Source organism: Antennarius striatus, chromosome 1 (genome assembly GCF_040054535.1).
Source record: "Antennarius striatus isolate MH-2024 chromosome 1, ASM4005453v1, whole genome shotgun sequence".
NCBI lineage: Eukaryota > Metazoa > Chordata > Actinopteri > Lophiiformes > Antennariidae > Antennarius > Antennarius striatus.
The window spans coordinates 19,712,535-19,738,532 of NC_090776.1; the positions used below are offsets into that span (position 1 = coordinate 19,712,535).

At 39.6% G+C, this 25,998-nt stretch overlaps 1 protein-coding gene across 1 annotated transcript in view; it reads left to right on the forward strand.

The window, feature by feature from the left end:
* fbn1 (fibrillin 1) overlaps positions 1 to 25,998 on the forward strand; it is a 62,530-nt gene that overhangs the window by 23,146 nt on the left and 13,386 nt on the right. Inside the window, exons 22-50 of the mRNA XM_068313523.1 lie at positions 455 to 592; positions 1,030 to 1,080; positions 1,187 to 1,312; positions 1,398 to 1,625; positions 1,712 to 1,837; positions 4,867 to 4,995; positions 5,879 to 6,004; positions 6,944 to 7,069; positions 7,162 to 7,284; positions 8,285 to 8,410; positions 8,924 to 9,049; positions 13,433 to 13,555; positions 13,953 to 14,075; positions 14,188 to 14,313; positions 16,565 to 16,687; positions 16,880 to 17,002; positions 17,090 to 17,257; positions 18,913 to 18,981; positions 19,088 to 19,213; positions 20,699 to 20,821; positions 20,900 to 21,058; positions 21,151 to 21,222; positions 21,292 to 21,417; positions 21,561 to 21,683; positions 22,919 to 23,044; positions 23,259 to 23,375; positions 23,494 to 23,619; positions 23,710 to 23,829; positions 25,241 to 25,366. Coding sequence (XP_068169624.1) covers positions 455 to 592; positions 1,030 to 1,080; positions 1,187 to 1,312; positions 1,398 to 1,625; positions 1,712 to 1,837; positions 4,867 to 4,995; positions 5,879 to 6,004; positions 6,944 to 7,069; positions 7,162 to 7,284; positions 8,285 to 8,410; positions 8,924 to 9,049; positions 13,433 to 13,555; positions 13,953 to 14,075; positions 14,188 to 14,313; positions 16,565 to 16,687; positions 16,880 to 17,002; positions 17,090 to 17,257; positions 18,913 to 18,981; positions 19,088 to 19,213; positions 20,699 to 20,821; positions 20,900 to 21,058; positions 21,151 to 21,222; positions 21,292 to 21,417; positions 21,561 to 21,683; positions 22,919 to 23,044; positions 23,259 to 23,375; positions 23,494 to 23,619; positions 23,710 to 23,829; positions 25,241 to 25,366 — 3,624 coding nt within the window. The remainder of the gene's footprint in view (positions 1 to 454; positions 593 to 1,029; positions 1,081 to 1,186; positions 1,313 to 1,397; positions 1,626 to 1,711; positions 1,838 to 4,866; positions 4,996 to 5,878; positions 6,005 to 6,943; positions 7,070 to 7,161; positions 7,285 to 8,284; positions 8,411 to 8,923; positions 9,050 to 13,432; positions 13,556 to 13,952; positions 14,076 to 14,187; positions 14,314 to 16,564; positions 16,688 to 16,879; positions 17,003 to 17,089; positions 17,258 to 18,912; positions 18,982 to 19,087; positions 19,214 to 20,698; positions 20,822 to 20,899; positions 21,059 to 21,150; positions 21,223 to 21,291; positions 21,418 to 21,560; positions 21,684 to 22,918; positions 23,045 to 23,258; positions 23,376 to 23,493; positions 23,620 to 23,709; positions 23,830 to 25,240; positions 25,367 to 25,998) is intronic.

Below are 25,998 nucleotides of genomic sequence, written 5' to 3' on the forward strand. Positions count from 1 at the left end.
AGATATGTGCAAAAAAATGTACAGAAGTTGAAATTTGACCTTGACCTAGTTTTCTCAAACTCAAGGTCATCATCTCATTGTCATCCCCTTTGCTGCCCGAGTAATGTGCTTTTTGTGTAATCTTTTTATCTGCAACGGTTGTGAAGATATTTGGTTGTAGTTAACATTTCAGCTGATACAAAATTATGAATGGGAAGGAAACAAAAAGTTCAGATGCTGCACAATTTCTTTTCAAGAAATTTGAAATGGAAAATGTGCCTGTTTAAAGTTAACTACTAGTTGTCCATACAAGACTTATAGTTCACATCTGTTAATTTACAAATGGACATGAATTACATAACATTACAGCATCTAGACAGATTTCAGCATTCATTTGCAGGCTTTTGTTGATCTGCATCTTATTTCATTCCATAAATGAAAGTCTTGTAACTGTAAGATTTCTTTTATATTATAGAGACTACTAAGAGCACCTGCTGGCTTAAGTACATCAATAATCACTGTGAGGTCAATATCAATGGTGCTACACTGAAGTCCCATTGCTGTGCTACACTGGGAGAAGCCTGGAACAGTCCTTGTGCCAAATGTGAAAAAGGTGAGATTTTAGAAAGGGTTTTTACAAACAACTTTTTTTTACAATGAAGAATTATTTTTATATCACCCTGATCATTGCACAAACTACACTCATAAAGATGCTGAACTTTGTGTCTGCAAGGGTCTATCTGAGGACTTAGCCTGTTACAGTTTCACACTTAATTTCTTCCCTTTTTACATAATGGAAAAATAGCCTATCATCACTATGCAGATGACACTCAAATCTACATGTCACTCGTATCTGGTAATTATGGTTGTCTTCAACTGTTATAATGGCATCAAAAGAATCAATGCTCTGGAATGAAGCACGGGTTTCTCCAGTTGAATTTATTGTAGAATGAGAAAGAGAAAGAGAAAAAATACTGGGATGAAACCCACTGCTGTTCACACAGTGATAAAGAATTTTTAACATTGTGTTTTATGCCATTGTCTTGTCAGATTCCATCTGTGGAAAAGGGTTTGCTCGTGTCAGAGGAAATGACTGTGAAGGTAAGATCTGCTTTCCTTCCATGTGGATCCAGGAATTCATCATTTTACCCACAATGTGCAGCCCTGATCCAGTTTCTGACGTTGTTCTTTCTCTGCTGGCTGACAGATGTGGATGAGTGTCAGGTGTTTCCTGGAGTTTGCATCAATGGAAAGTGTATCAACACTCCAGGCTCCTTTTTCTGCCAGTGCCCCCCAGGAATGACTGTTGATGTCAGTGGCAGGATGTGCATTGGTGAGTGTACCGTAGGCGTAGGTGTCTCTACATCTCTTCTTTGGTGTGTAGCTTTATCGTGACATGGTTGTGTAAATCTTTCCAGACCTGCGTACTGAGCAGTGCTACCTCACCCATGAGGATGAGCGCTGCGGGGCTCCCATCTCAGGGAGGCACCGTGTGGACGCCTGCTGCTGCTCAGTGGGGGTCGCCTGGGGGCCTGAATGCGATGAATGTCCAGAGAAAGGCACTCCGGAGTACACCCAGCTCTGTCCTCGTGGCCCGGGTTTCTCTCACAGGGGGGACTTCATTAATGGCAGACCCTTTCTCAAAGGTAATGCACCCACTGCCTATCGATTGACCCGAGTTATTTCATCAGTGGTTTCTCACCTGTGTTCATCCCTCTGCTCTGTAATGCAGATATCAATGAATGCAGGATGATCAACACGTTGTGCTCCAACGGAAGGTGTAGAAACACCATCGGCAGCTTCCGATGTCGCTGTGACAATGGCTATGCTCTCGACTTCGATGAGAGGAACTGCACCGGTAAGTACTATTAATTTAAAGCTTAAAGTTCTTTTCAAGGTCATGATATTCATAAACAACTTTAATAATAACAGTAATTGATACAACATTTATTTTTCAAGTAAAAATGTCAAACACCTAATGGTTCAAGTTTCTGAAGTGCGAGGCCTTGCTGCTTTTCACTGATTTATATAATGTGGATGTTAAAGAACTGAGCAGAAATTGATTAAATCAAACTAAGTAACTCATTAATTAATTTTTAAAAATGACAGAAAAGAAATAATAAACAATAAGATTAATATTTTTCTTGGTTGGACCATTCAAACCACATTTAAACCTGTGGGATGAATGAATGCAAAAACATGAACATCTTCCCCAGACTCAGCTATTTTTTTATCATGTCATTTTTTTTGCCACTGAATAAATAAAATTACAAAGTTAATAATAATAATCTACACATTATGCTATGCGTAACTACAATGGTGCTGTGTTCATACAGTTTACGTATAGGTTCCATTTTAACTGGAATGAATCAATGTCAATTTTGAGAATATTTCAGCTCCATTTGGTATTTACACGTCTTAACACTGTTTATCACCCCCCCCCCTCTGAATCCCTCTGCCAACTGTAATTACAGTAAAGTGATGTAAAAACCACTGCCTACATGCAGCTCCTGCAGTCTAATAGGAGTCTGGCTCCCTGTAGTCTGGTTAGCTGCATCATTGTTCTGCTGAAATGAGCACACGTTATTTTAGCTTTAAATGCCCTTTTTGACATACTTTATATGCTTGTGAGTAAGTAAATGATATTTGGGACCTTTTGACCTCATATGAATGAGATCCCAGTCCAATGTCTTTGTACAAAGTGTTTCAAAATCTGGATTCAATTCAAAGGGGATCAAGCCTTCAGCTTTTGACTTTATAAAAATCTGCTTGAAGAGCTAAGGCTGCTTAAATCATCCTTAAATTCACCTCTTAATTTCATTTTATAGCCTCTCTTTCATGCACTAACCTTTGGTTAAATACTTTGTGCCTTTTATGCTTTGTTTGTCTTACACTTATATTGCATACCTTAACTTTATTGAATTCTGCTATTGACCTTGTCTGTTTCTAACTCTGGTGTGAAATTTCTTTGTCAGAAAACTTGAAATCTGCACATGAAACTATATCTGCCTTTTTGCTAGTGACCTTATTCACAATGGACTGATTTCTTGACCTCTGAATTTGTTCCGTGCAGGTTTCTAGACAAACATTCATTTAAACTACAGGGTAGGGTGTCGGGTGATCAAAATGCTTACATTATAACTTAAATTAAAGCATTATTAGACACAACATTCAACCCTGTTTCTATATCCACAAAGCCCAATGTAGGGCTGCACTCAAAGATTAGTTCTTTACTAATGGATCTAATTATTTTTTATTTGATCTATTCATTTATAATGATTAATTACGGTACTTATATAATCCACTATAATTATCTTAAATTATTCTTTTAAGGAAAATGTTTTTCGTAATTGATCACTCAGCTAACATCATTATATCACCCCCCCAAAAAAAATCTGGCCATACTAAATGTCTCCATATTTAATTTAATTTGAATTTCTTTATCGCTATTAACACAGAATTGGAAATTAAAGATATAATCACCCGTCAGACATTATTCACCATAAAATTACTGGACTTTAAATTTGAACAGATTAGATTTATTTAATAGGGATGTCATAACACTCTTTCTCTGAACTGGAGAATCAGTAACTTGATGTAATACATTGAAATTGACTTACAGACTTATTTAATCGGAATCTAGCTTTAATTTCATTAAGTCCATTTCATAACAGCAACAGTGGAGATCTTACATTTAAAATGGGGATTATAATTGGAATTGGGGTGGTATTGTGAGTGTGATATACTCTACAGTGGTACCTCTACTTACGAAATTAATTGGTTCCGGAAGAAATTACGTAAGTAAAAATTATGTAAGTAGAGATGCGTTTTCCATGCAAATGCCCTAATCCGTTCCAAGCCCACAAAAATTCCGACATAAATGTTTTATAAAGCATAAAAATGCATCAAAACATGTAACAAATACATGTTACAATTAGATTATTACACAATAAATGAGAGTTGTGCATAACGTAAAAAACAAAGAATAGAGTAAAGAATAATAATGATGGTCATTTACCTTTTAACAGCTGTCCTCATTATTTTTTGCCCTCTTTGGTTCATCGCTCCTATCTCACGATGCCGAACAACAGAGTGAATTACAGTCCTCCTTTTGAACTTCTCCAACCACCCACGTGATGCCTTAAACTCCTTAAACTTCCTTTTGTTTTAATAAAGTGTCGATTGTAGATTTTTGGCCATATTCTTTGGCGAGATCAACCAAACGCATCCCTTTTCCATGCTTTTCTCTTGCTTTGTTTGTACGGACAAAAAAACTCTTTTCTTCGTCTTTTCTTTTCCTCTTTTCTCCATCACTTTCTTGGGGTCCATAGCGAATACGTACTCAAAAAGTTATTATGTTTGCGTAAAACTATCAGACTACCTCACGGGTCGAGTGCCGAATGCCGAGACACTCCATAAGCACTGTTCTAACTCCACACAGAGGTGGAGTGGCATCCCTCTTAGCCAATGGGAAGCCAGGAAGATACATAATACGTAATAGCCAATGGCAGAGCAGCTATGACAATGTTGCGTTCAGGAACTTGTGGGAGATTTGAGTATCAGCCGATACTGTGTTTTTACGTTACCTAAGTCGAAATTTCTTTCGTAAGTAGAGGTAATATTTTCCTGCTGAGAAATTTCATAAGTAGAAAATTTCGTAAGTAGAGACATTCGTAAGTAGAGGTATCACTGTACACATAATTTGATCAACATCTGGACATTGGTCCTCTTATAAGTGAATGAATGTGTGTTTCTCAGATATTGCATCAAGTTTAGGGTTGAACACATTCCATCATTATTAATGAGAATCTGAGTTTACTGTTTCAGTTTAGTCCTAAAGATAAATTATACATTGTGTGTTTTTTTTGCTTCATTCTTTACTTGCAGACATCGATGAGTGCCGCATCTCTCCGGACCTCTGTGGACAAGGGAGGTGTGTCAACACCGCTGGAGATTTTGAATGCGAGTGCTTCGAAGGATACGAAAGTGGTTTCATGATGATGAAAAACTGCATGGGTGAGAGACAAATCCTCACAGATGCACACATTGCATCCCATTCTCAGCTTGTCATCCTTTGGTGCAGTTCCAAGTAGAGACAGACATTCTTCCATATTAAATAATTTCAGCTTTTTAGGATATGAGTAAGAAAGTTGATCTCTTTACAAGTTGGAGATGTGACAGCAGAGAGCTTTTCCGACCTATAAAGGTCCCCAAGTATAGGGAAGGGCTGCCAAGAAAAACCCCCAGTGCCAGTCACAAGCCAGCCAGCTCCCCCGTGTTCCCTCCTGGGCTGTAAACTCTGGGTGAGATGTTTGGGGGGAACATAACAGACCTGGAACGTTCTGTCCACATGCCTGAAATAATCTGAAATTTCCAGTTTGAATGCATTTGTATGTATTAGTGTGTGTATGTGTGTGTGTGCACGCGGGTGTGTGTGTGTGTGTGTGTTTGTGTGTGTGTGTGTGTGTGTGTGTGTGAGAGAGAAGGAGAAAGAAATGAAAGAATGTAATCCCCACAGCCCAAATGATGTCACACTTTCATCAACTCCAACAGATTGTGTTTTTTTACACACTTGACCTATATGTGAGTTGCAAAAAAGTATGTTTATATGCAGTGTTTGACCATCAGTAAAAAATATTTAATGATCTATTTACAGTATGTCGTGGTCCTCATTTTCACGTTATTTGGTTAAATTATTGGGGGAACCTTACACAAAAAATGAAAAGTCTCAATACTTTTGTCGGCCTAAAGCTGCCGTTAGACCCAAATTAGCAAAACAAAATTTACACCCAGGGATGGAAATTATCTGAGCTGGATTGAAATTATGAGTGGCTAAAAAGTAAATGACAAAAAGAAACAAGAATGAGACCAACTGTGTGTTCTTTAAATGTGTGTTCAGACATCGATGAATGTGAGAGGAACCCCCTGCTGTGCCGTGGAGGTGAATGCGTGAACACGGAGGGCAGCTTCCAGTGCGCCTGCCCCGAAGGACACGAAATCGCCCCCGACGGTTCGGCCTGTCTGGGTGAGCCATGTTTTCTTCTTTCTGACTATGTAAATACGTACGTGTGGCAGACACATTTTTCTCTGTTGCCCTGAAAGATGAAACATAAAGTGTGAAAAGACGACTTCAGAGCGGAGATGACCTCACGTAGCAGACAGTTTAATGGATAAACTTCAAATGAGTGTTTGTTTTGTTGCGTGCACATAAAATAAGATATAAAAAAGAAATGAGAAATTGAGAAAAGAAGGTTCTGGGTTCAATTCCATTGTGTGCACGGTTTGTATTTTTCTCATGGGTTCACTAATAGCCCTTTTATTGTAAATGCGTTTATCTCTGAAATACTGTCTATTTCTATGATTATATGTTGTATATTTAACTTTTTAGGTCATTTTAATGTGGAATTTTTACATTTTGAGAGCAGCAACATTTAGAGGTCATATCTGCTTCTCATTGTATCACTGACAGAGTCTCTAATGATCCTCAGTCTCTGGTTATTAGCACCTGGTTGACAGGAAAAGAGCTCCATTCCTGCTGTAGTCTCTCATTGAGCTAATCTCACATTAATCACTTGGTGTCTTTCCCATGACATCAGACAGGATTTAGCCAGTGACCTAATGTTCAATCACTTCTCCTAAAGCTCATTTATTTTCTTTATTACTACCATTAAGCAATAAAAGTAATGAAAACACAGCTGAAAACGACCCTCCCCATCTCCTCTAAGACAATAGTCCTAATTATCTATGAAGGAAACAAGTTCTGAAGTTCTATGTCAAATTCCAGAGAGATGAGTACAATGCAAACATATTTATTAACCTTTGATCTTGAATTCATCAGGATCATCAATCAATCAGTCAATCAATCAATCAATCAATAAAGATAATACTGAGCAAAATAATCAGCAATGAGATTCTGATCTGATGTGTCTTTAGCTTTAAACCTTGTGTCTTTATTTTCTCACAGATATCAATGAGTGTGAGTTGAGTGACCGGCTCTGCAGGAACGGTCAATGCATCAACATGATTGGCCGTTACCAGTGCAGCTGTGACACGGGATACAAATCAACCGAGAACAGGCTGGACTGTGTGGGTGCGTATGGAATGACAAGCTGTTTCTTCTCAGCGACGTTCGTTTGGTTTGAACTGATGTATTTACGACGGGGTGCTCGTGTTTCCTCATAGACATCGATGAGTGCACGATTGAGAATGGAGGCTGTGAGACTTTCTGCACCAACTCCGAGGGCAGCTACGAATGCAGCTGCCACAGTGGGTACGCCCTGATGCCCGACCTGAGGAGCTGCACCGGTACGTAGCAACGTAGCATCGTTTAGCACCAGAATTCATCTTTTTTCAGTTTTTTTTTCTGAAACACTTGAGGCACTTAGAAATTGATAATCATCAACCCAAAGTGTCCATCGGTGAAAACCCTACCATGCTAGTTTATCTGGAGCAAATGAACACAACCATTTTCAAATTCGGTTCTATGCAGATGATACTCTAATTCCATGTCATTTTTTACATGTCATATATATATTTCTTCTCACCATTTCCCTTTCAAAACCATTTACAAATAAAATGAGAGACATTCAGTAGATGATTTGCTTTCCAGTGTATTTACAATATCATGGACAGAAGTGCTTGTTGTCTGATCCATGAAAAATTCAAGCCTTAAAGAAACACCCAAACGTGTTTGATAACTAACCATCCATGGGTTTTTATTTTGTGTTAAGTGTCTTAACTTGATATTTGGTAGTTCTTCAAATTTTTACATCAAATCTAGAATTGTGAAAACAACCTACTCTGTTTAAAAAATCTAATTTATTGATCTGCTGCAACATTTTATTCGATTATTAAGCATGGAAACAGACAACATACATTTCCATCATTATAAACGCATACATCTTAAATGATCCACTTGGATATACTTGGGATATTTATATCCAAGTATGAATAGGTAATTCACCAAATATTATAGAGCTATAACTATAGAAAACTCAGCTAACACATCATATTAACCGGACCTACGTGACATATAGTGTTGATCCAAAGTAAAGTAAGTAAGTCAGTGTACGTTCTTTTAAAAATTGCTTGTCACTTTTGTCCACACAGTCTGTCCTGAAGTGACTTTTCTTCATTATGGGTGATAAAGTGAACCATGTGTTTTCCTGTATAGAAAGGCTGCATGAAGCCAAATAATAAATCTGCAGCAGGTGCATTGAGAACACTTCATTCTGTCCGCTGCACAACATCTACTCCCGTCTTGCTCTTGATCCACTTTCCTGCCTCTTTTGTCATCACTCCTCAGATATTGATGAGTGTGAGGAGAGTCCAGACATCTGTGACGGGGGCCAGTGTACCAACAACCCGGGGACGTACCAGTGCCTGTGCTTCGACGGCTTCATGTCATCTGAGGATATGAAGACTTGCCTCGGTGATGCATGATCATTATATTCACTTAAAAACGCTGCAGCTCCAGAGCTGTCAGATTGATGGAAAGGATATTCTGACAACAGAGACGTCTGACCGTAACACAAGCCATGAGACTGTTGACTCACTTCTGTTAAAGTGTGTGTGACAGAACAGAGAAATGTTGTTTTTTGTTTATAAGACATTCGTTGTTGTCTTGGCTCCAATGAGGAAGGGAGGAATGTGTGACATTTAGAAAGAGACAAAAAGTCTGACATCCATGATATAAGGTCCTCTAAATGGATCTGCACAAACACATACTCTGCTATTGCTGTATAAATTAAAGTAAACACATTTTTTATGGCTTCAATACAGTTTATGATTACGTCTTATCAAAACCACTTTGGCAGGCTGAATCAACAGCTGCTAATTCAGCTTTATTCATCGTCATAAACATTCCTTTTATTGTAGCTGTGCTTAGCGTATTAATATTCTTGTTCTTTCCATTTTTCAATCTTTTCCCCTCCTCCCTGTCTAGATGTGAACGAGTGCGAGTTAAACCCAAACATCTGTCTAAACGGGAACTGTGAGAACACCAAGGGATCCTTCATTTGTCACTGTGACCTGGGGTACTCTGTGCGCAAAGGAACAACAGGCTGTACAGGTGAGCCAAAGAAACAACCACCCGCAACAGAACGTCCTGTCATTACAGAACACAGTAATGCTGATTTAGAAGGAGAAGTGGAAGAAATAGATGTGAGATGACGATGCAAAAGCAGCCCCGGCTTTGCTTTCTGTCTGACTTGATGAGAAACAACCATAGAAAAATCGGCTCACATGCGCTGACAGCAGCAGCAGCAGCAGCAGCAGTGAGATTGCTATCATGTGTCAGATGCGGGCATCACATTGCACCATTGTTTATTCCTTTGTTACTCTTTCATTAACATCATTTAAACATTACGTGATGCTTGGAATGGTTCTGTTGCACGAAATCGCCCCAAAGAACATAAATACAAAGCCGACTGGCTGGAAGAAGAGCTTTTCGCTAGTTTGGAACCACTCCTTGAGTTTTGTCTAATTTATACGACCACTTGAAAGATTGTGATCAGGGGTGAGTTTTCATCTTATCTGTCCTAGACTCTCTGATCCCAAATTAGTCGACAGCAATTGGTCATTCTAGTACCATTAAAATGTCCTTATAGTATATTCTCTGTTTTTTTAGAAAGCTGCAGTGCAGTGAAAAGAGCAGAGTCTGAGTCATAGGTTTGGAATTCCAATGCCAGAATACCAGAGAATCAAGATGCTAATTCCTCTCAGGCAGGCAGGGTTTCTTGTTATAGTTATGTGAACAAAGCCTGCTACTCTTTTTGGAACCGATCCCTTTCAAATACATTGAGAAGCAACATGTATAAGAAAAACTGGCGGCTATTGTGAAACTGCCTTATTTATAACCACATCGGTTTTCATGCATTAAGCCCAAATCTGATCCATCTGTTGATGAATCTCCCACACAAGTTATTCCTCCTAATAATTTCTCAAACACTAAGAACTCAGGGTGTGAGTATTTTTATGTACACTTTCACACTCCTCTGTGTTTGCATGTGTACTGGAAAGTTTGGACTGGGTGGAGACGCAATGGTGGAGTTTACAAGACAGGGCGTGTCTGAGCTTTAAAGATCACGGTGCAGGATGAAGTGTGTTGACTTTATCAGAGCTAAATGACAAAATAGTCAAACAATTTGAGATGATGTGGAGATAACTATAAAAACAAATCAGGTTAAAAAGGCTCAGGAGTTCCAATTCTGCATCAATGTTTCTTGTATGACTTAAGGACAAGCTATATATTGTTAAACTACATCATTACATGAAGTTACTTACTTCTGTTTAATAAGCTTGTGACTCATCTCCACATTTTAATTGCAATTATCTTACATTGTGGACACAAATCTTGACGCATTGTTGCCTCATTTTAACTGGTTTTCCTCAGTCATGTATAAGAATCACTGTTTTTGTGTTATGTTTCATTCAAAAACAAGTTTCAAACAGAAAAAGAAAAAGGTAGGAAGTGTAGAGAGAAAAAGACAAACTCAGGCAAAAACATAGAAAAAACAAATTGCAGGCTAAGTCTGAAATACCAGTAAACAACAAGAAATCAAAAGGAGGCGAATCATAAATCTTAATTCAAGAAAGAACAAACCAACTCCAAACCATAACAATCTTTCTGAGGTTTACTCATCATAGCATTAGCTAGTAATTGATAAGAAATGGATTTTCCACGTATGCTACCTGTAATTGGCCTCATGCTCTAGACCAGGGGTCTAGAGCATTTATTGTCCTCCAGAAAGTCACACATAACCAAATATTAATAAACCTTTCTGGGATCTTAACAGCAAAAAAGTCAAGAAATAAATTATAACATTATTAACAAAATAAATAACACAATTTATAAAATAGATAATAAATAAGGTGTTTTTCGGGCACTGTTTAGGGGGCCATGCCAAACGTGGAGGTGGGCCGCATCCGGCCCGTGGGCCGTAGTTTTGGGACCACTGCTCTAGACTCATCACAAACAATGCTGCTGTTAGGGATGATGCAATCAAAGCATAGCTTAATAGTTTTATAAAGTACAAAATACTAGGAAGTGATGTATTTGCAGCGGCACGGTGGCGCAGTGGTCAGCACTGCCGCCTCACAACACGGCGGGTCCGGGTTCGAGTCCCGCTCTGTGCGGAGTTTGCATGCCGTGTCTGCGTGGGTTCTCTCATGCGCTTCAGGTTGATTGGCCGGTCCAAATTGCCCGTAGGAGTGAGTGAGTGTGTGTGTGTATGTTTGTATGTCTTTGTGTGTGGCTCCGCGGTGCACTGGCGTCGTGCCCAGAGTGTCCCCCGTCTCACGCCCTATGTCAGCTGGGATAGGCTGCAGCTCCCCATGACTCGCTACAGCAGATATAGCAGCGGTACATGAAAATGAATGAATTATGTATTTGCTGCTAATGTTAGTCCATATGTTTGCTAGTTTGCAGTCCTGGACGAGATACTTTTAATGACTTTACACCTTAAGAGGTTTAACAGAAGTAAAGCTACTGAGAAAGAGTAGTGAAAAACACATTATAGACAAAGGAGATGAGACTAACATGTGATATGAATTTATTATAATAAAAACAGGAAGATGTGGTCGTCATATCCTGTGACAGATAATGTTTGATTCTATTGTACAGACTTGGCTGTGAGAAGCCTTTTTACACAATTCATGGTTGCTGATAATTAATATTGTTAAAATCGTGTCCTTAAAAAACAGTAGAAAAGAATAAAGCTGCTGAAAGACTGATATTTAATTCTCTGTTCTCCTTTTTTTATTCTTTCTTGCCCTCTCTCTGTCAAAAATTAGCTCTCAGCCCTCTGTGACCACAAACAAGATCCACACATGTTTGTATCTTAGGTTTCCACATGAGTGTGGTGATGAGTGTGTGTGTCTGTGTCATCATAGTCTTTGGGGGAAACGATCTTTGATTCCGTCTGTAATCCAGGGACATTTGTTTGCCTCCAGCCTTCATATTAACCCCATCATCAAATGAAGTGTAAATACCCCATACCCTCTCCTCAGGACGACTGTAAACCCGCAGCGCTGATCTGTAATCGACAATATTTTGAACGACTACCACGCATAGACCGACTTAAAGAAGAGTGTGTGTCACTGGCTGATGTCACATCTTGATCGAATTCATTTTACGTCTCTCCTTGATGTTCATGGATCCGTCTATCAGAGCTAGAAACCTCCAGATCAGGGTCAGGATTGTGTTGCTCCCTAGTTTCACAGCATGTTTTTTTTTTTTTAATTCTAATTAGCAATCGTCATCATTTCTGCCTTTTTCCATTATCCTGAGCAGTAATTTAATAATAACCACTTTAATCCTTAGTAGCAATTGTTCTTGTTTTATTAGCTCTTAGTGCAACATACAATAATTTGGTACATAAATAAAAGTGCTTTTATTACCACATTATACCAACTACTGAGCACATCAACATTTTATTCATTGGCAGAGTTCAAATATAATTAGAATGATTTTGCCATGGAGGAATGTGTATTTTTAGAGTTGCTGTATGACCACATCACATTTTTAAAGAAATTAAATTTTGGAAAGGTTGAATTGAAATCTGACACGTTGGCTAGGGTGAAAACCAAACAAGAGCATTAAAAGAGGGCTGTTATAAAAACTCCATGACAGAGGAGACAGAGGAGTTGCCAGATGTAACTTATAAATGTAACTCAATGTAATGTAAAATAAATTTAACTACTCCTTAATGTTAAATAACCCTGAATTTATTACTTATTCAAGTTACAAACATTACAGTTACACAGAAAAAACAAGTTTGTTTGTTTCTCTGTTCTAACATAAATCCTTTTAATTTGTCAGGTTATTAAACCCACAGAACTCCATCAATCAAGGATCAAACTATCAATGAATAAAGAAAGATAACATCAAACACAAGTTAGGACATTAACTTTGTTAAAAATGGATTTGTCAAAGCTAAAAAGGGCTCAATTATTGCATTGTGGGAAATGTAGTTTTGGTGAAAACACACTTTTGACTTATTTTTTTAGACACTCTGACCTTTTATGCTCTCGCAGGCCACATTAAATGATGTGGAGGGCCACATTTGGCTCCCGGGCCTTGAGTTTGACTCACGTGACCTAGAATAACCTCAGAAAACGTAGCTCAGACAGAGCGAGCCCCTTCCATTAGCATCGTTCTCCTTCCTGGTGTATTTTATACTCTTCTAGTCACTTCCAGCATGAAAGAGCAGAAACTGGCTCTGCTCATTAAACCCCTGCAGGAATTCTATTAGAATCAGAGATCAGGAGAATGTCTCTGTGCCTTCTGCTCTGAGTGGATGGAAACAGTGACCCATGGAGACTTCGTTCTGTCGTCTCCTGCTGCTGTCTTTATTCAACTCTCTAATGCCAGGACCATCAGGCAGACTCACATCATTAAACCGTCAGACAAACATCTATTTGCTGTTAACCTGTTTGTTTTCCTGTTTCCCAGATATCAATGAATGTGAGATTGGAGCTCATAACTGTGACAGACATGCTACCTGCACCAACACGGCTGGAAGCTTCAAATGTAACTGTGCTCCGGGGTGGATTGGTGACGGCCTCAAATGCTCAGGTGAGTCTGAGGATGTAACTACAGTTAAATGTGACTGCTCAGCTTATAAAGTGCAAATGATAATGCATAAAAAAATTAAAACCATTGAAAATAAAAGCAAAAAAATCTATTGTATGCTATGCATATTATAATTTAATTTAATTTTTTAGTATTTTTAATTTTTAAATTTTATACACTGTATTTATTCCCTAGGGGAAATTAATAAAAAAAAATAAAATTAATAAAATAAAAAATAAAAAATTCTGCCTATCATTGGGTATTAATGTATAATAACAATGGCCACAGAATTCAAAAAGATTAAAAGATGCAGCAATGGATTCTTTTGTGTTCTATTGTTAACAACGGAGTTTCCAACTGGTTGCAAATGATTGCTTTGGATATTTTCGTGTGTTTTTAGACCTTGATGAGTGTTTGAACGGGACACACATGTGCAACAACAATGCCGAGTGTCACAACACCATGGGCTCATACAGATGTTCCTGCAAGGATGGATTCTCTGGAGATGGATTCTACTGCTCAGGTCACACACAAGGAAATTTAGCTTTTTTTAATACACAAAAGGGTGCATTTATTTCATGTATTGTGTCTGTGTGTGTGTGTGTGTGTGTTTGTGTGTGTGATCACCGCTACAGACAGCGATGAGTGCGCTGAGAACAGTAACCTGTGTGAGAGCGGCCACTGTCTGAACATGCCGGGAGGTTTCCGCTGTGAATGCGACATGGGCTTCATCTCCACTCCTGATGGAAAGGCCTGCGAGGGTAAGACAACACAACCCTGAACATCCTGCGTCCAGACGTGGTGTGTGTGTGTGTGTGCGTTGCTGAATTGGTGCTCAAAAGTATATTGAGTGTTTCCAAAAGGTCTGGTATTATCCTGGTGAGCAGTTGTTTGTTTTCCTGTTTGGAGACACGGCCGAACTGAACAGATGAGGCCTTGAAATGGAACTCATGACGCAGTATTTTGGAAATGTGAAATACACAATAGACTTCGCATCTGTGTGGGTTTTAGTTATGAAGGGACTGATAACAGCAATGGATCATGGGTCAAAGTAATTTATTTGTCCTTGTATAACAAAGACAGGAAGGTTATTATATTCCTGTAACCAGGAAGGTTGTGGGAATGCTGCCGAAAAATGTTGCAGACAAAAACACCCTTGTAGTCCCTGTAGAACATAAAGTATATGCACAGATGATCAAATTCATATTAAAACATGCTTTATATAACAGAACTAAGACTTCTAAAACAATAAGAGAAGACTTTTTTTTACATCTTTCTTGGCTGACTTATTTACTTCTTTGGTGGGAAATAATTGAATGTAATGAAGACATTCAAAAACATATTTCCATCAAATATGTACTTAGCTTGTTTTTCTTGTCTAATATCCGTGGAGACATCTGAAATTCTTAATGTAGTATAATTTAAAATGCATGAAATGGTGAGAAAGTTGTTACACCTCAGTTCACATCCCCATCGTTTTAGTCGTGACACTTTGAAATGTTAAAGAAATTTGCTAAATGTGGTAAAAATTGAGAAAATTATTGAGAAAAATGTTTCCAAGATTGGGAACCAACAGTGAACCTCAAGGGATTGGAATAAATAATTTTTTAAAAAGTTACTTCATGCGGTCTGCAGAATGTTTTCAGAATGTTTTTCTCAGAGAGGTTTATCAGGAAAGTTACCAGCAGGAAATACAGGGTAAAGTTTTTGAAATATACAGTAGCTTAAAGATGCTATATGACCATTTTGGTGAAGTTGCTTTTTTTCGCTCAAAATTCTTGAAATTAAATTACTGCCTGCATGATTACCAACAGGAAACCTCAGGATAATGTTATCAAGATGAGACTCAAAAAAATTCAGATTGTTATTTGAAGATATTTAAAATTCTGAAGAAAAAACAGGGATTAGTTGTGGGATTAGTGAAATGAGCGCCTGAAGAGTAAATAAGAACAAAAATAAAAACTCTACAACTTTTTGGGAATGCTGTTTTGAACAAATAAATGTACACAACAATCTTGGAACATTGTGGGAGAGTTTTTCCTGAAAGAACAACAAAAGGGAATGAATTGAGTCCAAACAAAGTCCTGGATCATAATTGAGCTCATAATATGAGGCAAACACTGTAATGTCATTCACACGATTCAATATCTGGGAATCTACAGTAGACTTTTGCTCATGTGGTACAATAATATAGCAGATGGGAACAAGTTTTATATTTTAGAGACTCTACTTTGAGTCACATTAGCTACATAAATGATGGTGTTGTCCCTACAGTCCAAACGCGAATCCCTCTAAGGGAGATGATGTGCGTCCACTGCTCCAGAATTTTTTTTTTCTATTCAGAGAAATTATTCTATTATTCAATTCTGTCTCCACCTTCTAGATATATCCCTCGATCTCAATCCTTGATGTTATCCTACTGATCCAAGTTTTCTTTATCCAGGCATCGACAGGACAGTAGATCATTTTAAGGACACTTTAATTGAATGTATAGGTGGAAAACCTTATGAGGGTGATGTCAGATCGAATTTCTGGGGGATCTTGTCAAATACTGAGCTGAGCTACTGTAGGGTCAACATATGAGTGCATTTATGATGGTTTGAGACCAGTTCTTCCAGTGATAAGGTATTGCTGGATTCAAATGAATGAACAGACTGACCTCATTTTGTTGATCCTGAAATAACCTGTCCAGTCCTCCCAGTCTCAATTTAGGGAGGACTGGACAGTAATGATTTGTACACTATCTAATGATGTGGAAGAGCACAGATTCATAACCCTGGCTGCTGTATAGTGGGGTGTGTGTTTGTGTGTGTATCTGTCTGGGTATTTTTTTTCGTCCCAGAACTGTCATTCTTCTGCAGAGGTGAGCGGCCTTCACTTCCTATTGCTGGCTGCCAATTTTCCACCATGATCCCATAATCCACTAATCCCTCACAGCTGGGTCTCTCTACACACCCCACCACCACCCCCCACTTCACTCTATCATTCTCACTTTCCTTCATTCTTTTACAGACATAGACGAATGCACCTTTTCTGACATCTGTGTTAACGGACGATGCAAGAATATCCCAGGACTTTTTAGATGTGAATGCAACATTGGGTATGAACTGGACCGAAGTGGAGGCAACTGCACAGGTAAGGCCAGCTACCTGCCCCAATAGTGCTGTTTTTTTACCCCAATGTGCTGTGGAAATTTGACAGATGGTGCAAAAACCAATTGAAACAAATGAACAGCTCTCATTTCCCCAGAGGAAAACTTTACTGTGTGTCAAAGAATTATTCTGTTTTTATGAAGGAAAAGATCATTTAAAGACTATTTTTTCTCAGATGTCAATGAGTGTGCAGATCCGACTATCTGTATCAACGGGGTGTGTGTTAACATACCTGGAAGCTACCACTGTAACTGCCCCGCTGACTTCGAACTCAACCCCACTCGGGTGGGCTGTGTAGGTGAGACTTAACAATTTCTCTGCGCACATTATTATTGTACAGTGTAACCTCATCACCAAACTCACCTGTTTACCCCAACACCTGCAGACACTCGTTCTGGGAGTTGCTACCTGGATGTTCGTTCCCGTGGCGACGCATCAGAGAGCTTAGACTGCTCCAATGAGATCGGAGTGGGTGTATCCAAGGCGTCCTGCTGCTGCTCACTGGGTCAGGGATGGGGGAATCCGTGTGAATCGTGTCCTCTTGGCAACTCAAGTGAGTCAAACCATCGTCATGGAGACTGTGTGTGCATTATGGATGCTTATTTTTATATTTTAATAGAAATCAGATGATACACAGCTACATGAATGGCTTCGCCTTGTGTTTTTACTAAAAATGTATGACCCACTGGAGTAAAAGACCAAAAGATTGTTTTATACATCTTCTGCATATTATTATAATTAAAATGCAGTAAATATAATTATTCACTTTTCTCACTGAGCTATCCAGTCAAAAGAAAAATAACATGTTTTTCGTCTAATTATTTTGAATAATACTGCATTGCTTCTTCTCACAGCAAGGGCGGCTTTAAATGTTCCACAGGTGTGGAAGTGAACACGAAAGGATATTTTCCATCAGATTTATTGAACTTCTGTTGGGAAATGTAAAAGACAAGGATTTTTTTTGAAGTGGATGGATAATGTAGATAGATAGATAGATTTACTTTATTTATCCCAGACTCAGAAATTTGAATGTTACAGGAGCATTAAAATATAACAACAGAGAGAAACAGGGAAAATATGCGTTGAAGAAAACTAAGACAATAGGGAAAAGTTAATAATAATAATAATGTTAAAAATATTAAGGACAATAATAATAATAATAATAATAATAATAATAATAATAATAATAATAATAATAATAATAATAATAATAATAATAATAATAATAATAATAATAATAATAATAATAATAATAATTGTACCCAAGCATGGCAGGCATTAAGTTATAAATAAGTGTGGCACTTTGTGGCCATACACAGGACCCAATGAAAGCCGTATCTAAAACCTCAGACTAGTGGAACTCTTATCTGATATACTGTATCAGAGCTGTTGTATTGAGCAAAAATGCAAAAAAAAAATCACAACTCTACTAATCCATCAATGGGGAAATTATGTTTTTCATACAAGCAATTTTTTACAGACATGTATATGCATGAATTACACATAAAAAGGGCCAACAGACATGCAAATGTAGAGGGAGGATATAGAGTTTTGGCAGCCAGATGGGGGTGGTAACCCTAGGAGTTTGGTGTCTTGCTCCAGGGCACCTAAATAGATGAGCTTGCTCCTCTCATGCTGTGTTCTGTACTTGGTCTTGAACTGACCCCCCTCTGGTTCCAGGTCTGAGCTACTGATACATAAAAAACCTGGTAAAGTGTAAGTTCAGCTACTCCAACATAAAGGCCTGAAATGCAACAAGTGTGCATCGTTGTGAGTGTTGTTGTTGGTAAGGATGAGACAGCTTTTGTGCAGCTTACTTGAAATTACCAACAGATGGTTTGAAACATGACACGGAATGACTCACCCCTTTTCAGCTAGAGGATATGTTTGGTATTTTTTATTTTTTTTAAAGAACAAAAAATGTTTTTTTCCCGTTCGCTGTGTAATTTGAAGTAGCTCCCGTCCTGTCCTGATCTCTGGGTTCTGTGAATCAATCTGAGGTCCATGATTAGCACAAAGTACGACGAAAGGTGACAGGAAGTGTCTTTTCAGGCATTAAACCAACCGTCCGTACGACTTCTCTCAGTGTCGCACCATCAGTCAACCATTACTGTCTGATCCTGCAAAGAATCAAGCGTGATTGCAGTTTTGTGTGTTGTGTTATTACAGTTTGCTTGATGTGGTTTGGGGTTGTTGTCTGTGTTACAGCTGAGTACAAGACTCTCTGTCCTGGAGGAGAGGGCTTCAGACCCAACCCCATCACCGTCATCCTGGAAGGTCAGATGCAAACACTCATTGCTAACACAAACTCACACACCCAGACACACACTCACACAAAAACACTATCAAATTCTTCCTTCCTTCCTTCCTTCCTTCCTGGCAGACATCAATGAATGCCAGGAGTTGCCAGGATTGTGCCAGGGGGGACAATGCATCAACACATTCGGCAGCTTCCAGTGTGAATGTCCCAGAGGCTACACCCTCAACGCGGAAACCAGAGTCTGTGAAGGTTATCACACACACACACACACACACACACACACACACACACACACACACACACACACACACACACAGACACACACACACACACACACGCAGACACATGAACACACAGGTGACATGTTCATACCTAGATCTACCCTTTGGGATGTTTCCCAAATTGAGTCCAGTCTTCGTTCATTGAGGACACATGGGGTGGGGAGAGAGGGAAAAGTTATTACACTCTTTTTGTCCTACAGACAGTCCATCGTAGCTCCAGTCTGTCTCTGATCCCGTTCCCGTCTGTTGCTAACCATTCGAAGCTCAGTCAGGATGATCAGACGGCTGAGCGCCTAATCGTGTCCAGAAGAGCGAAACCTCGAATGTGGGGGCAGCCGTCTCCTTGAGTCTGAAGATAGGCCAAAGCAAGGGGGAGGGAAGGAAAGATAGGGGACAGAAAAGAGACACATGAGAAGTGTGTTTGGAAAAGACAAACAGGATCAGAGACAATGACATGTGGCCGGCGGTATTTTAATTAGCATGTGTTTGTTGGCAGGGAGAATAAAAGAGTGTCTGCTCTATAAAGTCTAGGACTCAACGTTCGCTATGTGTCTAGTCAATCAGAGGTTCAGCTGTTCCTTTGGCCAGGAGGAGCAAACAGTGTGTTTCCTGTTTGACTGTAATGTCAGTAAAGAGAAAATTGTGGTACAGAAAGCATAGAAATGAGAAGAACAACAATTGATTACATAAATACACAACATTTTAAAAGCTCATTGTTCCTTAGGTTCTTATGGGTTAGTAGCAGGAGATGTGAGACTGAGAGGGGTTGTTTGACACTCACTCAGAGAGAATATTAACTAAAAAAATAAAAAAAAATCTCAGAGGTGGACAAATAGTGCAAGGTTAATAAAGTAACAAAGTTTTAAGTACAACTGTCCGCACTATAAGGCGCACCTGATTATAGGGCGCGCCTTCAGTGAATAGCCACCCCCCAAAAAACCCCAAAACAAAACAAAAAACCCCAAATAAATAAAAAAAACCTACTAAATTTAATATATATATATATATATATATATATATATATATATATATATATATATATATATATATATATATATATATATATATATATATATATATAAAGTCTGTATATAAGACGCACCTTCAAAGGAATAGCCATCCCTCCCCCCAAAAAACCAAAAAAACCCCAAAAACAAATAATAAATAAATAAATTGGTTAATTAATTAGTTAATTCTGTATATAAGGCACACCCACTTATAAGGCGCGCCTTCAATGAATGGCCTATTTTAAAACCTTTTCATATATAAGGCGCACTGAATTAAAAGGTGCACCGTCGGTTTTTAAGAAAATTAAAGGCTTTTAGATGCGCCTTGCAGTGCGGAAAATACTGTATTTACACTAAATTGTGTGGCACCCCAACCAAAAGGAAATCCAATCAGACACTGTTCCCATCTCAACAGTGGTCTCATTTCAGTCTCTCTGTGTGTGCAGATATTGATGAGTGTGAGCAACAGGGTATCTGTGGACCAGGCCAGTGCTACAACACCATCGGGAATTACACCTGCATCTGCCCTGTGGACTATATGCAGGTCAACGGAGGGAACAACTGCATGGGTGAGTCTGCATGCTGCACTGGAGTGCACAAAATACTGTAACTGTCATACAGCGACATCCTAAACGTTTGTGATTCAGACATGAGGAAGAGCCACTGCTACCGGAACTTTTACTCTGACAACAAGACGTGTGATGGAGAGCTGACTTTCAACATGACCAAAAAGATGTGTTGCTGCTCCTATAACATCGGTCGTGCATGGAATAAACCTTGTGAACAGTGTCCTGTTCCCAGCACAGGTGAGGATATACTGTACACTCAAAAACGAGTATTCAAATGCCAAAGGAACTAAACTAGAGCTTTAACAACCTCCTGTCTTGCGTCTCCTCAGATGACTTTGCCGCCCTGTGCGGCAGCGTGAGACCAGGATATTACATCGACATCACCACGGGACGTGTCATCGGTAAAGATTTCCCCCCCATTAGAACGTTGGTGTGATGAAAAATGGTTTTAACTCATCCCCGTTTTCTAGATATCGACGAGTGCAGGGAGATCCCAGGAGTGTGTGAGAACGGAGTGTGCATCAACATGATCGGCAGCTTCAGGTGCGAGTGCCCCATCGGCTTCATCTACAACGACAAGCTGCTGATCTGCGAAGGTGAGGCCTGCCTTTCTTCAGCGATCTATCCAGGGTGATGTCAGGAATCTAAAATGCAGCGGATTAAATCAGCTTATCGATTCTGATGAGGTCAGGTTTTTTAATGTTTCTACTTCTTGACTGTCTCTAACTTGTGTTGTCAGATATTGATGAGTGCCAGAACGGACCACTGTGCCAGCAGAACGCAGCCTGCCTGAATATGCCAGGAAGCTACAGATGCGAGTGCAAACAGGGATATCGCTTCACTCCCACTGGACAATGTCTTGGTAATTTCATTTTCTATCATTAGGAGAAACCCCCTTGAAACCCCTCGTAATCAGTCTTTTAAAGGAGTAAAATTAAATAAGGTAATAAAGTGCATTACATGCTACATTACCAGTATGATTTCACCAGTCCAGCTTGCAACAACTCTCCCAGAATATTTGTGGAAACATGGATTAGTGAAAGGTTTATAGGAGCCAGCCAAAACAGCCTCATCTTCCATGAGGACACTGGCTTTTCTGCGTCTTCGATTGGCTTGATGCTCTATTTCCTCCTCAAGTTATTGCATCAGACTGGTTGAACTTCACTGTTAGATACCAAAGACAATACACAACCGGCCTGAAGAGAGATGTTTCATGTTGTTAAGGATGAGCTTTTCATGCTAACTAACATCAAAACATGACCAACCCCACGAGACCGGTGAGTGAAAGCAGAAACCCGGGGCCGCAGTGAGAAAAAACACGTGTTGATTCGAGACAAAAGGTGAAATGAAGCGTTTAAAAAACTGACATATTTTTGACTTGAAGGGTAAAATGATGTTTCTCTGGTGTCTTGAAATAGTTGTATTATGTCGTCATGTATTTTTCAGTTTTTCATCCTATGAAGCAATGGATAGATGATCATATTAGCAATTGAATTAAAAATATTTTATTATAATACAATATGAAGTAACAGTTGCCAGCTTTTAGTCTCGAACAGCCATAGTAGGGAATGGTGATGCCTGTTTGACAAATTAAGAAATACATACATTTACATTTACATTTACACTCATTGCACATAATAGCAGACGTAAGAAGAGTCCTTCCAGTCACAAAGTTGTTCATATTCTAAAACTGGTGCAGAGTGTTTAGGTGTCACATTGATGTCTGAGCAAAGGAAGGAACAGCCAATCGTCTTCTCTCCAGCTGGCGTAGAAGAACACGTCTCCAACCAGAGAGTTGCCAGAAAACGATGCGAGAAGCAAAAATTATGAGCTGGCGGTGCGAGGCCATCAGAACATCTCGCCATATTTATTAGGATTTTTCCATCTCAGAATCGAAGGGGAAAATAATGTGATTTTGAGATGAAAGTATATGAATGTCATTTTTATATATTTGATGAATTAATAAGTAATGCAACAAAATAGGACCCATAATGCACCAGTGAAAGACATGAAGATACACACAAAATGAAGCCCTGCAGATGTCGAATCGCTCCATATGAGCTCACACGGTGTAAAAGTGTTTTCTTCCTTCATCAGACCGAGACGAATGCAACGAGAACCCTGGTGTGTGCAGTCCGGGGCATTGCATCGACACCCTGGGGAGTTATCGATGCATCTGCCCCAACGGTTTCAAAACGACTCGAGACCAGTCGATGTGTGTGGGTAAGCTGCCTCGCTGCCTGCCATATTTGCGGGTTGTTGATGTGTGGCGCTCTTTCTGAGGTGTGTGTGTGTGTGTGTGTGTGTGTGTGTGTGTGTGTGTGTGTGTGTGTGTGTGTGTGTGTGTGTGTGTGTGTGTGTGTGTGTGTGTGTGTGTGTGTGTGTGTGTGTGTGTGTGTGTGTGTGATGGGGTCTGTGATTTTGTTTTTTCTTCCAGATGTTGATGAGTGTGAGAGACAACCCTGTGGCAACGGGACCTGTAAGAACACGGTCGGCTCCTACAACTGCCTCTGTTACCCAGGCTTCCAAAACTCCCACAACAGTGACTGTATAGGTGTGTGTTCCTGTTAATGAGTGTTCCTGGGTGTGTGTGTGTGTGTGTGTGTGTGTTTGAGTGTAGAAAAGAGAAAATACACCATCTTCATGTGATTTATTCCCACTGCTTTGTTCAGATACCGATGAATGTTCGACACAGAGGGGCTTGTGTCGAAACGGCCAGTGTTTGAACACGGTGGGCACCTTCCTGTGTGTGTGTCACGATGGCTATGAGCTCACTTTAGATGGTAGACTGTGTGCAGGTAAGTCACCCTCATGTTGTAATGTTGATCTGAACCTAGTATGTCTTATAATACCTTATAATAATATGTGTTTCGGTTTTTTCCTCTCAGATATTAATGAATGTGCAGTGAACCCGGGTACCTGTGGGGCAGGAACCTGTCTGAATTTGGATGGCTCCTACAGGTGTATCTGCCCACCTGGATACTACCTCCATGAGGAAACCTGTGAAGGTACAGAAGCCACACACACACATACACACATACACAGAAGAAACTGGTGTGTGTGTGTATGTGTATGTGTGTGTGTATGCACCGTTTTTGTGGCAGGTCAGCAGCAGAAAGGACTTCTTCTTAATTTCCTACCTTCTTAGTTTCCCTTCGGGGATTAAAACAGTTAATAAAATGTAAAAAAACAAAAACAAATTTAAACTCAACTGGAGATGCTTGTAATTAACTGGTTTCTCATTTTGAGACAGCAGTAGTCGGAAAAAAGCAGAATTTTGTGATTACAGTATTTTCTGCACTATAAGGTGCACCTAAAAGTCTTTCATTTTCTCAAAAACTGACGGTGCACTTTATAATCCAGTGCACCTGATATACGAAAAAGGGTTCAAATACCGTATACCGTTCAATGAAGGTGCGTCTTATAGTGCAGAAAATACTGTGTATTTGGAAAAAATACTTTAAATATGTTGTGTATCGAGCTATTTTTGCTGTTTTTTTCCAAATATACAGTATTTTCTGCACTATCAGGCACACTTTCTATGAATGGCCTATTTTGAACCTTTTTCATATACAGTATAAGGCGCACTGGATTATAAGGTGCATCTGATTATAAAGGTGCACCTTCAATGAATGGCCTATTTCTAAACTATTTTAAGTATTTTATACTGTATATTTGGAAAAAAATACTGTATATTAAATATAATATAATTTGGAAAAAATACTTTAAATATGTTGTTTATTGAGCCATTTTTGCTATCTCCTTTTATTGCGCTATGCAAACAGTGGATAAAAGTACCTTCTTCCGTTAAATTTTAATTTATAACGTGATGGTGTGGTTTTGCTTCCAAATGGATATGCATTCACAAATCACAGCTTAGTCCAGCTCCACTGAGGTGAACAAAAAGAGAATAAACCTTCTTCACCTCTTTGTTTTCTTCAATCACTGTGTTGCTAGAAATCTCCCCCCTTTTTCTCCCTTTCCCATGTGGGAGTCGGCCCAAAGCAGAGCGCTCCCATTGTTTATACAGTGGGGCTGATGGAGAGATATTCTTCAGACTTCAACACATTCCTGCTTTGTGCCGTGTTCCTGGAAGCAGGGAGAACGGCGTTGAATTCTCAGCATCAGTAACGGGAGCAGCTGGTTGTGTGACACGGAGGCTATTCCAGATAAAACGCCTCTATCCAGCGAGATTAGATTGTGGTTTAACATGTTGGGATGGAGCATGACGTACTGTGGTGACTTCATCCCGTCAGCTATGACAGCAAGTTCAGGGAAAAAATCAGTGAAGCTGATCAGATGGGTGGAAGTTTGATGGTACAAATTGAATTTTGTGGGGATGACTTTTTTTTTAAAAATTATTGGTTGGGGGGGGGGGGGTATCTGATCAGGTGCTTGATGCTGTTCTTTGTGTGTCAGATATCGATGAGTGCTCCCAGTCGCCTGAGATGTGTACGTTTGGAACCTGCTCCAACACCGAGGGAAGCTTTACCTGCTTGTGTCCTGAAGGCTTCCAGATCTCTGCCTCCGGACGCAGATGTTTAGGTAACTGTGTCTGTGTGTGCGTGTGCGTGTGTGTGTGTGTGCGTGTGTGTGAGTTTGTGTGTTTGTGTGTGTGAGGCTATGAAACTTCCGGACTTGTGTATTAAGTTTAAAGTGTAAATACTAGTGTATCTGTATAGTCTGCGTCTGAGTGCGACCGGAGACTTTTCCTGCTCTTTTCTGCCTCCACAAGGGTAAGGGTGGCTCTGAACGTATCACTTTTCCATTTCCTCACTTGTTGTGTGTGCGTGTGTGTGTGTGTGTGTGTGTGTGTGTGTGTGTGTGTGTGTGTGTGTGTGTGTGTGTGTGTGTGTGTGTGTGTGTACACAGTACAAATAAGTGTGCTTTTGGGTCGGTTGGGAGTGCACCGACTCTTCTGTTAGGGAGTTCCCAATCTAAACGCTGAAGTGATGACATCATCAGTTCAGTGAGGGAGTTTACAGTTTGTATTTCAGTGTTAGAAGTGGGGGGCGGAGTGGGGTGTTGGGGGATTATTGGGTGGAGAGGGAGCAACAGGGGCTGCAGAAGGTTTGTGGACAAACCCTGTCCCACTGAGAAAACTGATGGTGTGTGTTGAATAATGAAACACATGGAGACAATTTCAAAAATTGTGATGTCAATAGTGATAAAAACAG